Raw genomic sequence first — 13,203 nt, 5'->3', positions numbered from 1 at the left:
CGGAAGGAAGGTGAGAATGCATGTTAATTCAAAGACTAAGGTCAAGGCCAAGATGAGGAATGTGGCAACACATCACGCACTATCACATTTCCCAGTAAGAGATGGTGCGGAAAGACTTAAACATGAAAGGGACGCAAGATCCAACAGAAACCCGGCTACCAAACCAACTGTAATCATGACCACCAGCCACGTTGTGACTTCAGACAGTGAAATGTGGGACACTGTGCTTCTGGGAGCTGGTGACCAAATGCAGAGGCTCATCTGGAAACATGGTGAGGGCAATAGGTTAAACCTGGGGTCAGAGAAGAGCACCTAGACCTTGTCCGGTGTTGTCAAGCCGGGTGCAGCTCAGAGCGACCCCATGTGTGTCAGAATGGAACAGCGCCGGGTCCTGTGCCATCCTCACCAACGTGCTTATGGTTGAGCCACTGTTGTCTACCCACTTTGTCCAGGGCTATGCCCCACTTACTGCCCTTCAACTCTGCCAAGCTTGAGGTCCCTCCCCTACAAGTCCAACGGACACAAGAAAAAGGCGTAACACCCTTGGCTCTACGGAGCACTCTGGCCCTGCTTCTTCAAACACTGATGGGTTTGTCCTTTTAGCAATTCATGGTGCCGTCAATATTCGTGAGCAGCACCGTAATTCAAATGCATTAATTCTTCCTTGGTCTTCCTTATCCAATGCTCAAGGTTCACACAGACGAGGCAACTCACAACAGCAGTCCTCCAAGTAGCACCCTTGCTTTGTCAGTACCCCAAAGAGGTCTCGTACAACAGGTTCACCCAATGCAGAGCATCATTCGATCACCTGACTGCTGTGTTCAGCACTGACTTTGTAGATAAGACCCTTCTGTCCCCACAGAATCTCCACTGAAAGACTTACCACCTCGGGAAGCTCTAAGGAGCTGTCCCATCTGTCTTCTAAGGTCCCGGGGAGTCGGAACGGACTTGACAACAGTGTGTTTGGTTTGGTTTCTAACAATAAATGATTTTGTGAGGTAGGGCCAGGAATGCTGAATCATGAGAACGCAAGTAACCCCACACCTCAGGTCTTAAAAGAGCAGTGCTCTCCAGAGAAGGAAGACATCTCTGTTTGGGACGTGGGGAAAAGAGGCAGAGGAAATAGCAAAGCAAAAGAGAGAGAGAACAGCACTTGACTGTGAGCAGCAGGGCCTGAGGAACTGGGGCAGAGCCGCACAGAAAGAAGAGATGAACTCCAAAGAGGGGCTGGTTGGGTTCCCAGCAGACCCAGGAGGAGCTTGCCCAGAGCCTGGTATTCTGCTAAATGGTGCCGCGGAGGCCTGGGGAAGGGTTTCAGATTTCTCTCCTCTCCCAGAAGCGTAAATAGACCTGAACAGTCTCAGCTGCTGGAGGACCTGATCCTGTCAGCTACAGGCTCCCAGTGGGGAAAAGAGCACAGTGGGCCCGCTCCCCGGTCACGGAATCTGGGGCAGCTCGAGGACCGAGGGCGCCCCTGGGGACTGACTGAGTTTGGTATTGACACAGAGCTGGGGAGGAGGCGAGGGAGTGGACAGCAAGCACTTGCCTCCTTTCCACACAGAATCAATCTGGAATTCTGCATCCAAAGGAACTGGAACACAACCCACTCCTCCCCCCCCCCCCCCCCCGGCGGACTGTATTCTAGGCTGTGGTTCCACAGAGCAGAGCCATCACCAATGAGCTGTGACTATGACAACAAAAGCAAGCACAACGATGCACTCACGCCACCTGCAGGGACCCCAGCAGGCAGCGGACAGGGGCATGGTGGACAGTGACTGGGAGATCTCATTCAGTGGTGGCGGCGGCAGGCAGGGACACTCGGCGCGCGCTTTCCCAGAGCTGTGTCCTCGCAGTGCCCACGGTGCTACCCGACTGGTGCCGTCATCTCGGCGGTGAATCGAGGAGCTCGCAGGCTCTGCACCGACCCGGCGCTATGTGGGACCGGCTGCGTGCACGCAAAGCTGTGGAGCCCTAGCGGGTCCCGCGGATCATGTCAATCCAGGAATCATTTGAGGTTCTTCTAGGAAAAGTGGAGTTGAGCAATCCATTACGTGCACCTAGAGGCCCCTAAAAGGAAAATTTCTCTGAAGATGTGTGTGCTTCTGCATGGAGACCCTCTGCATCTGGGCTGTAAAATGCACAAGACTGAGGTAGTTGTTGCAAGACTGGACGTCCTGCTTGTGCTTTGGGAAATGGCCAAGCAAAATGTGGATCTTTGGTAGCTATGCAATGCAAGGAAGTCTGGGCCGATCAATGGAAGCTTTTGAACTTGCACTGAACAAAGAACTGCAAGGGCTTGCCCATGCCAGTCACCTGGACAAAGAGGAGGCCGTTAGAAGACTCAACCCTAACCGCTGTGAGTGAAGGTAAGAAAGCATTGGTTCTTAAAACAGATGAAAAGAGAAATATCAACCACTGCTTCAAGTGTTTTTTTCTGATGAATGCGTTTCGTCATCATCATCTTCCTCTGCAAGTCACAAAAAGGCATGAGGAACATAAAAGAACAGTGCAGTCAGTTGGTAGTGCCAAAAGGCGTCCATCTAAGGCCTCAACAAGTGAGACACGCCGGACAGGAAAGCGTACTCTCACTCCCAACAAACACCTGCGCACCGTTCCCCCAAACAAGTGAAGGAACTCTTGAAAAGCAGGACAGGTGACCACACGAAAAGTTACAGGTCGACGGAGGGAGAGACACCCTCCCTCTTCATCTGAAAGGCAAGCGACCCAAGGGACGTTTACAACCGCAAGACTCAAGCTAGCAGCAGCAAAATGGAAAGGCTACATCAATCAGAAAGATATTTTCCAAGAGAAGAAATTTCTCCAAATCCTGTCGGGGGCGGGGTCGAGGGAAGGGAGAAGCAGCAGTGGGCTAGACTGGCGACCAGTGGAACCTGAGTGAAACCGAGCACGGTGGGCCATAGAGGGAGAGGAGAACTCATCAAGGAGCTTAACCTGCTGACATGTACTCCCTCACCTAATTTACAAACCCCCTCCTGTAGGCAGGCGGAGGAATGGTGGAATTGTGGTTACAGGAAACGTGGCAGGGAGGAGGGAACAGAGTGAGAGAAGCGGGGAGCCAGGCCCCCACACTAGGACCCAGGGGATTCCTGGCGTGACTTCAGTCAGCACGAGCAAAGGCTTTAAGTAAGAGTGTAAAAGGGCAGCAGCGGTGGGAAAGACACGGAACCAGAGGTTCTAGGCGAGAGAGCAGAGGGCAATCAAAAGGAGAGTCAAAGAGAATCAACCTCGAAAGTGACTCCATTTCATTTAATCAGATAGTGGAATTTGAAAAAGGAAAAAAGAATGAAGGCAAAAAAAGTAAGAAGGCAAAACAAATTATTAATGTGCCAAGGAAATCAGCACCGTTACAGTTTTGTGATTCGTTACAGCCCCTCAGTGGAAAGGTCTCTGATCCTAAATTTCTTTATTGGGGACGATTACAAAGCCCAAAGAATGGTTTGCTTTCCTCATGACACTACTTTCGGGTGAAGGTCTGCTTCTGGCAACTTGGGAGTTAGACGTCTCAGGGGATGTTCTGCACAGCATTTCCTATTCTGCAGCTCTAATTTGGTCTCCTAACAAGAATGCCCTGACAGTATCGCTCCTTCATTGCATGATGGTGTAGAGAATTCTAAGACCCATCTTCTTTCTGCTGTGTGAGAGCCATGTGCACTCAAAAACACAATGAACCAACAATAAACAAAAAAATCAGGACGCGAGAGTGGCCACAGATGCAGGTACTTATAAGGCAGAATCAATCACCTTATGAGATTGGTTCTCTTGGTTTGTGGGCCTGGGCCGTGGCCTGCTGCAGCAATCCAGATGGATTGATTTAATGTCTTTATTAAAGTATATGAGCTACCTCCCAATACGGGCACAGTAGCGTCTGAAATCTTCAAAGCTTACCAGCAGCTCTCTGGTCGCCTGGAACCCATGAGAAAGGGGGAAATCAGGAACCAGAGAAGAAGTCAGACTACAAGACTAAGTGCCTCCACGATCCACCCCACCACCTCTACCAGAAGAACTAAGGGTGCCCAGCTAGCACAACGGATATTACACTCAGGGATGCGATAGTGACATCTTGATAAAAAGAGAAACGAATGGAACAGAACTTGAAATGTATAAAAAATCAGACTTATTGGACCTGTGGAGGTTACGGAGATTGGCGGAGACCCAGACGATGGCCCTGAGCTGCTCTTTAAATCTTCCGTTAAAACCACCCCCTCAAAACACCTCTCTCTTCAGTAACCAGTTAGTCCAAAAGACCGACACCCTTGAGTATTGTGTTGTTGTTGTTTTTACGTTCTCCCTCAACGCAGGAACACTTTGTTCTAAAAACCTGGCATTCTGTGACCCCCAACTTCCCTACACGACCACAGAGGACAAAATGGGTACACAAGCAAATATGGTGAGGAAAGCTGATGGTGCCCAGCTAGCAAAAGATATGGCATCTGGGGTCTTAAAGGCTTAAAGACAAACACGCTGTCATCTAGCTGAGAAGCAACAAAGTCCACATGGAAGAAGCACACCAGCCTGTGTGATCATGAGGTGTTGATGGGATCAGGTATCAGGCATCAAAGACCCAGAACAAAAAAATCCTATTAATGTGAATGAGGGGGCGTTCGGAGTGGAGACCTAAAGCCCATCTGTAGGCAACTGGACATCCCCTTATAAAAGAAAACAAGGAAGAAACGAGCCAGTCAGGGTGCAGGATAGCACCGATGAAACATACAACTTTCCTCTAGTTCTTTACTGCTTCCTCCTCTTCCACTATCAAGATCCCAATTTGTTCATGGGTACAGGTGGGAGCTGGAAGTATGGGGAATCCAGGACAGATAAACCCCTCAGGTACACTAGTGAGAGTAGTGATACCAGGAAGGTAGAAGGAAGGTGGCGGGAGAAAGGGGGAACCTATTACAAGAATCTACATATAACCCCCTCCCAGGGGGAATGACAGCAGAAAGAAGGGTCAAGGTTGACATCAATCCGTGTAATTATCAAGGGTTCAAGAGGGAGGGGAAAATAATGAAGAGCTGATACCAATGGTTCAAGTAGAAAAAATTGTTTTGAGAATGATGATGGCAACATATGTGCAAAGGTGCTCAATACAATGGATGGATGGATGGATGGATTGTGTTAAGAGCTGTATGAGCCCCCAATAATTTTTTTTTTAATTATGTAAGGTCAGAGGGCCATCAGCTATTTTAAAGCCTAAACGATAAGGTGGAGGTGGGGTGGGGGGGTGAGGGTGTGGTGGGGGATGGACCGGGACCACAGGGATGTTAAGTAAATGGATGTAAGTCGACCCAAACAGAAATCATGAAGATGTTAACACAATTCAAACACTGTCTCATGGAGCATCAAGTCTAGAAATGTGAGATTTTACTATGTATTTTTCCACCAAAAATAAAATTTGCGATGACATAGTAGCTGTCACCCTTTCCCTCTCCCAATCTAACTTCTGTCTTCACCACCTTGCTCTCCTCCCACCCACAGCAAAGCTGCTGACACGCACCCGGACTCTCTATCTGCCTGCAAACAATTGCGGGATCCTAAGGAACCTTGCTCGATGTCACTGTTGTTTGGGGTCTGGGTAAGGCAGGCAGGTGGAAGAATATGCCGCAGTTAGTCTGAACACCGAGTTTCCAGAAAAGCAGTGTCATACCACCTGCTGGCCTTCGAATTGAATTTGACCCACAGCAACCCTGTCAGACAGTAGAACAGTCCCACAGGCTGTAAATCCTTATGGAAGCCGGGCGGCCCCATCTTTCTCCTAGAGAGTGGCTAATGGGCCTGAACTGCCAAGCTCTGGGCTCAAAGCTGAGCACTTCAACCACTGCATCAGGAAGACGGCATGCTACACATTTCAGTCCAGGTCAGTACACCTCCTCTCCTGGGGCAATTTTCTTGGGAAGCTGTGATGGCCACGAGTGGACCGCGAGACCCATGTCAGGCAGGCCGGCTCTGCCGACAAACAAACGCTGGGCTCACCTGGGATGGGCCACGGGAGCGTATGCATGGATAGTCAACTGCACTCAGATGTAGCTTGAAGGCCTTCTAACTTTTAAGTGAATAAAGCCAAGTCTTACAGAGTTTTCATCAAAGAAGAAAATTACTTACTCCAGAAGAATATTATTCATATCCTGTGTAAAGAATTTTTTCCTTCCCTCTTCATCAAAAAGCTTGGCAGCCTAGAAAAACATAAAATTGTCAGTACAACTCACAAGAAACAGTTACTCTGAAGGTGAACATTGAATGAAAAAACCCAGGGAACTTCATTATCAGTAGAAGGCCACAAGAGTTGCGGCCAACAGCCAGGCGAAGCCATTTGAGACCCCGACTGGACTGGCTACTGTCTTAGTTTCCTGCAGCTCCTGTAACAAGTGACTGCCACAGGTATTTCCTCTCTCAGGTACTGAGGACAGGCATTCAGGACCAGCAGGGCCACAAGCCCTCCTCTTTGACTATGGGCACCAGTATCTCTTGCCATGTGGCTGCCTCGCTTCTACCTGTAGGACCAGCATCTGCATACCGTTCTCGGCTCTGCCATCACTGTCTCCTCTGTGTGGCAGAGCTCCCTCGGTCCCCCACTCTTCTAAGGGGGCTTTCCTGGATAATGTAGGGCATTTAGTCCTTCTCAAGTTCCTGAGTCACATATGTAAGTCACTTGTTTTCCTTCCTCCATACACAGTCATACTGCCAGGTTCCAGGGGCTGTGATGTTGCTACCCGGGGGAATCATTTTGTAGACATCCAGATACCAGCTTGAGCGTCTATAAAGGTGCTATGATGCTTATTAAGAGTAACCCTCTTTAGAACTATCACAGCCCACCTGGCTGCTGCAGACGCCTGTGAACACACAGAAGCATCCAGTGACGTATCCAGCTCCAGTGCCCGAGCTACCTCGCTGCTGACTGAGCAAGGATAAGGCTGTTCCCGGATTCTGTCAAGAGCTCCCCCGAGAATCCAGCAACAGGGCCCCAGGTGCAGAGGGGTGATCCAGGCAGGAGACAGAGAGGATGCTCTCCAAAGGAAGGTGAAAGTGGAATGAGCATCGACTGATAAAGGAAGAGAAGCCACCAAGCACCTATTTTCTCTTCCCCTGTGAATGAGCAGACACGCTGAGCCAGAGGGAGCAGAGAGCAGGTCCACCTGCTCACAGGCACTGTGATCACCGAACACAGTTCACACGGACCCGGAGACCAGTGCTGCTACACGGTCCATGAACTGCTGGGTGGGAAACCACCTGCTCTAAAAACACAACCAAACCCCAACAAGAAGGTTTTGGAGAAAGCTCTTTGAGGGTAAGACTGCTCCTGACTAACCTCTGCACTGCTGGGACCCAGCCTGGATGCCTGCTGTAGGGTGGGCAATTCAAGAGGACTGAAATACATTTCGACACCCCCCTTGTTCTTTAAGAGCGATCTCCATATTGAATCGACCTCTCACACACACAAAACTCTTTACTGCTGTGGGTGGGCGACCCCTGTGTTCTGACCATCCGGGTCACCAAGACACATACAGAGACATCTCACTCTCCGGAAACATGGCCGGCACTCCTGGTGCATGGTGCCCCCAGGACGGCACTCGCTGTCGGTTGCCACTGAGTCCAACTCTTGGCTCCAAGGGGTTTTCAACTCGGTGCCCCCTTGGAAGCCGATCACTTAGCCTATCTGCCACATACCCTCTGGCGACACAAGCTGCCAACCTAACCTAACATGCCGAGGAGCTGGTGTGAAAGCCCCTAGGTTGTGAAAAAGGAACCTCCACTTTGCACCAGGTGTGTCCTGTGTCAAAAGCCCACAGCTGCTGAGGACAGAGCGGGCAGCACAGGGCCCCAGCCCTCGCTATGCGGCACTGTCATTGCAGCCACCAGGACAGCAAGAGACTAAATCCATTTGAGGAGAGCCTATAGCCAGGACACTGCCAATTGTCACCAAGAGCTGAGCCAGGGCCAGGCAACTGCCCAGGCTGTGAGGAGCAGAGACGCTGCCCAGAGCTGCTTAGAAAGGGTGAACACTGGGCATGTGCAGGTGTGCAAGTGGAGAAGAAAGCTGATGCAACAGAAGAAAGCTCAGAAGCAACAAAGTCCACATGGAAGAACACACCAGCCTGTGTGATCGAGTGGTCCCAAAGGGATCAGTTACCAGGCATCAAAGAACAAAAAATCATATCATTGACCACACACCTCCATGATAGGATCACTGAAGACAAATGGGTGCATAAGCAAATGTGGTGAAGAAAGCTGATGGTGCCCGGCTATCAAAAGAGATAGTGACTGGGGTCTTAAAGGCTTGAAGGTGAACAAGCAAAAAACAAGCAAAAAACAAGCAACTGCCCAGACTGTGAGGAGCAGAGACGCTGCCCAGAGCTGCTTAGAAAGGGTGAACACTGGGCATGTGCAGGTGTGCAAGTGGAGAAGAAAGCTGATGCAACAGAAGAAAGCTCAGAAGCAAAAAAGCCCACATGGAAGAAGCACACCGGCCAGTGCGATCACGAGGTGCCAAGGGACCAGGTATAAGGCATCATGCAAAAAAAAAAAAAAAGATATAAGTGTGTGTATGTATGTGTATATATGTGTATATGTATATATGTATATATATACCATATTAAATGAAGGGGGAAGTACAGAGTGGAGACCCAAGGCACAAGTGTCGGCCAATGGAGATCCCCTCATAGAGGGGTTTAGGAGAGGAGATGGGTTAATTAGGGAGTGATGTAGTACCAATGAAGAACACAGCTTTCCCCCAGATCCTGGATGCTTCCTCCCCCCAACTACCATGATCCGAATTCTACCTTGCAGGGCTGGATAGGACAGAGGCTGTACACTGGTACATATGAGGGCTGGAGGTACAGGGAATCCAAGGTGGATGATACCTTCAGGACCAAGGGTGTGAGGGACGATGCTGGGAGAGTGGAGGGTGAGTGGGTTGGAAAGGGGGAACTGACTACAAGGATCCACATGTGACCTCTTCCCTGGGAGAGGGACAGCAGAGAAGGGGGGGAAGGGAGACTCCGGATAGGGCAAGATATGACAAAATAACGATGTATAAATTACCAAGGGCACATGAGGGAGGGGGGAAAGGGGAGGGAGGGGAAAAAAAAGAGGACCTGATGCAAAGGGCTTGGGTGGAGAGCAAATGCCTTGAGAATGATTGGGGCAGGGAATGTATGGATGTGCTTTATACAATTGATGTATGTATATGTATGGATGGTGATAAGAGTTGTATGAGTCCCTAATAAAATGTAAAAAAAGAAGAGAAAAAAATGATTAGGGCAAAGACTGTACAGATGTGCTTTATACAATTGATGTATGTATATGTATGAACTGTGATAAGAATTGTATGAGCCCCAATAAATTGCTTAAAAAAAGAAAAACGAAACTTCCAGAAAGGCAATTAAACCAGCCAAGATGCCACCCTCTGTAAGAGGGCTACCACGTGGCAGTGCAGCAGGAAGCAACACAGCGACCCGCACAGCAACATCAACCTTCCCACGAGCTGGAGCTGAAGGAAGGCCAAGAGACGGGGCCGGACACGCCTCTCAGTCCCAGTCCCGTGAGGTTCATGACCACAGAACAAGTAAGGGGAATCGATTCTTCAGTCAGACTTCATGAAAGGAACATGAACGAGAAGACGCAGTGGAAACACCAACAGGAACCTCTTAAGGCACCATTGAGCTGCCCCTTCAGTGACCCTGAGCGCAGCAGGGAAGATCCAGGGCCAGGGCTGCAGAAGCTCCCCTAATCAGATAGTTGATGCGGAGGAGTCTCTAACAGAATGACCTTCTTAAAAAGTTCCCTATGCTGTGAAGTTTCATCCAACTCGGAGTAGGCAGCCCGGCCCAGCCCAGGGAGCCTTTCTGGAAGCCAATGGCCTCGCCTTTTTCCTGGAAAGGGGTTGAACCACCAACCTCTCAGTTGAGACTGAGTACTGCACCCCCAAGGTTCCTTAAAGATAACACAGGCGTGTTATGTAAACAGGTCACTGTCATCCTAGAAGAGTCCACGTTACAATGCATTTTAACAATTACTTTATAAGAATAACGTCACACAACTGGAGAGGGTTGGAAGCCTCGGAACTCTGCCCTCCCTTAGAGGGCAGGGGATGCAGAATCGACCACAGCTGGCAGGGCAGGGAATGTGAGATGGGGGAGAGGGGATCCTACACTGGGTTCAAAGTACATTCTGTGTGATGCCGGTAACCACTACAAAGTTCTCTCTCTCTCTCTCCCGAAAAATGACTTGCAGAAAGGAGACAGAAAATGCAAGGTCACTCTGGCTGCTGCCAAGCTACTGAAGCCAATTCTGAAGTGGCTGGACCAACAGGGTGCGGACCAAGTGCAGACACGCTCCTGCACTGTAAGCACGCGCCCTCGTTTCTCTCCATCGTCCTCACACGGCCCAGTCACTCAGCCAACACTTTGGGTTAAGAACACGCCCACGATCAATGCAAGAAGAGGCTGATAGTGGAAGGTGATGGGAAAGAGTACACTACCCCCTGTTATAAACGACTTCCTTTCTTTTGACCCATGCATCCAGCCACGATGGCTCAGAGGACTCCACGGCTGCTGTGCGGAGCCCTGTGAGAGGCGGTGTTTGTGCAGCAAATGGAAAGCACTTACGCTGCGGAGGTCTTCAATCCGTTTTTCCAGCAGTGCTGGCAGACCCTCTGGGAGCATGGGTACTAGCTTGGGCAGAACCTGAGAGGCGTAGCCAGGCTGGGTGGTGTTCCCATTCTCGCCCCCCGACTCAGAAAGGGGGCTGCCGTCGGAAGCGGCGTCCAGCAGTCTGTCAAAGTCAAAGTTGTCCAGCATCTCTAGGGCGTTCTCGGCTTCCTGAAACAGCTCGTGTTCATTTGTGCTAACAAAAATGGGGAGGTCCGGGTCAGCGCTGCTCAGGTTTAAGTCAGAGCCGTCGTTGCCCAGGGGGACAGCGGCAGCAGGGGGCTTGTTCAGGGCTGAGGTCTGCAAGGTCACGGGGGGTTTGGGGTTGGGCTCCTCTTTCTTCAGAGCATCCTTCTCTTTCTGAAACTTCCTGATCATGGCAGCCAGAGAGAGAGAATCTTTGTAACGTTTCTTCTTTTTCTCGGATTTGTGTGAATTTAGAGCCACAACTCTATGAAGTGGAGGAAAGGAAACAGAAAGACTGGTTAGGCTAGGTTGGGTTCTGAGGGCGCGAGCCCTGCGTAAACAGTAGAGAATACAAACAAGCGCTTGGTGGGTGGCAGAGCAAATGGCTCTCACCTGCATTTCTCCTTACAGGCTACGCCACAGTAGCATCTTCTCAGCCATGACCTGGGTCAGGCCACCTATGAGAGGCAGCTTAGTCAATGGCCATTACCACAATGAAGAGGGGAGACAGGCAAAAAAAGCCAGACATGTAGCCACATAGGCTAGCTCTATCCGAATGTCTCTGAACCTTTGCACCTACAGAGCAGACCCAGAGAGGTAAGCACTTGCCCGGCAGGCAGCCTGACACCCCTGCTGGTTCAAGCTTCCAAGAGCCAGGCCTCAAACCTGCTGTGTCACTGAGCACCCTGACCTGCCACACTCCATCTTCCTAGACCCTGTTCCATCCACCAGTACCTGCAACTCTATTTCCTTTTCCATCTCTGGATGGAGGACAGCAGCACTGGCTAGACAAGTGGACAGGTACTCCTATGTCCCTACAGGAATTAAGCAGGGGTGATCTCCGTTAGCTACAACTCCGAAGAAATTGTCTCCAAATTCCATGACTTAGGTGCTTTGATACACAGGCAGTGAAAATCAGAAACCACGCCCAGGGCTATCAAGCCGATTCCTCCTCCTGGCCACCTGCAGGAGAGGCACCACCCATGGCTCCCAGGCTGTCCTCTTTGGAAGCAGTGCCGCATCTTTCTCCAGCAGTGACCGGACCCTTTAGCTAGCAGCCGGTGGTCTGACCCCTGTGCCAGCCATCAGGGCTCCTTCACCAGGGAGGGGAAGACGAGATGCTGTGGGCCCTGGCCGAAATTGGCCTGACTTGAAAGGTGGTCGAAGTGGGACCAACTGGTGCTGAACCTGATCTTCTACAGGGCAGGGAGTCTCAGCAGGCCACAGCGCCCTCATACACCTGCGTTCACATACCCCAGTTGTTTGGGAACTTTCTTCCTTGGTTTCTTCTCTTTTTCCCCTTCCTCTTTCCGCTTCCGCTTCTTCACCTCAAGCTCATCTTCTTTCATCTTGGGAACCTGCAGAACGAACAGAGCAGACACCTTCTCCACACTGAGGCTTTATCCCCTGGCCTTGGGGCCACAGCCCATACTCTCCTGCTCTAAGTGCAGATCCGCCTCAGTCTGGAACCAAACAGGAGCATAGTGAACCGAGCACTGTGCTCTCCATGGCCTGGCTACTTGGGATCAAATGGACACAAGCCACTCCAGAGATCAGATAAGAAGCTCAGGGCAGCAAGGCGGTGTTGCTGGGACAGCAGATTCAGGAAGGAGGCTGCCCCACTGGAGGGACCTGGAGAAGCAGATGAACCGGTGGGTATGTTCTCAACCACAACAAAATCAATAAAACTTAAGACAGGGGCGCAACTCCTTGGGGTTCATAAGCACCCCCACTCCAGTTGTCTGGGGAAGAAACTGGCAGTCTTCATCGTCAGCAAACAATGCGGGGTCCTGGTGCAAGCCGAGCTGACTCTAACGCTGATGAACTGAGGTCACTCAGTTCTCTGCTTCCCAACACTGCCCACGTGTGCCGTGGTAAACCAGACCCTCCAGCACCCAGCACACGTGGGCTAGTAGCCCTGCCCCCTTTCCCGAGACGAGCTGGGTAAACTAGCGGTGGTCTTCACTACAGATGGAGACTGGACCACATGCACAGAAGGGCTGAAAGCAAGTGATTTGTCTCTCACCCCTCTAACCCGTTTTTTTCAATTCTTGCCGCCACTGTGGCCCTAAAGAGCCTAGAGCTCTATTGGAGTCCTGGCGCCCTAGTCTCAGCTGGTAGCGAGGTCCACACTCACTTTCAGTGGCTTGTGCTTCTGGTGGTCAGCAATGTCCTCCTCCTCAGTATCTGACGCCTGTCGAAACTGGAGCGTACCGGTGTTGATGTAAAAGCCTCCATACTTTGTAGTCAGAGAAGCAGGAACTAATTCATCATACTAGATTAAGACAGCAAAAAAATTCAGATATATCCTTTTGGCTTTAATTTTGTCAGCACAATTCAAACAACCCATTCA

At 50.6% G+C, this 13,203-nt stretch overlaps 1 protein-coding gene across 1 annotated transcript in view; it reads right to left on the bottom strand.

The window, feature by feature from the left end:
- Positions 1 to 13,203, bottom strand: part of UBN2 (ubinuclein 2) — a 69,798-nt gene that overhangs the window by 31,390 nt on the left and 25,205 nt on the right. Inside the window, exons 4-7 of the mRNA XM_075558723.1 lie at positions 12,988 to 13,125; positions 12,105 to 12,208; positions 10,623 to 11,115; positions 6,121 to 6,191 (exon numbers count right to left, since the gene is read on the bottom strand). Of these exons, the coding sequence (XP_075414838.1) occupies positions 6,121 to 6,191; positions 10,623 to 11,115; positions 12,105 to 12,208; positions 12,988 to 13,125 (806 nt within the window). The remainder of the gene's footprint in view (positions 1 to 6,120; positions 6,192 to 10,622; positions 11,116 to 12,104; positions 12,209 to 12,987; positions 13,126 to 13,203) is intronic.

This window comes from Tenrec ecaudatus, chromosome 9 (assembly GCF_050624435.1).
Source record: "Tenrec ecaudatus isolate mTenEca1 chromosome 9, mTenEca1.hap1, whole genome shotgun sequence".
NCBI lineage: Eukaryota > Metazoa > Chordata > Mammalia > Afrosoricida > Tenrecidae > Tenrec > Tenrec ecaudatus.
This window is presented reverse-complemented; position numbering and strand designations above follow the sequence as displayed.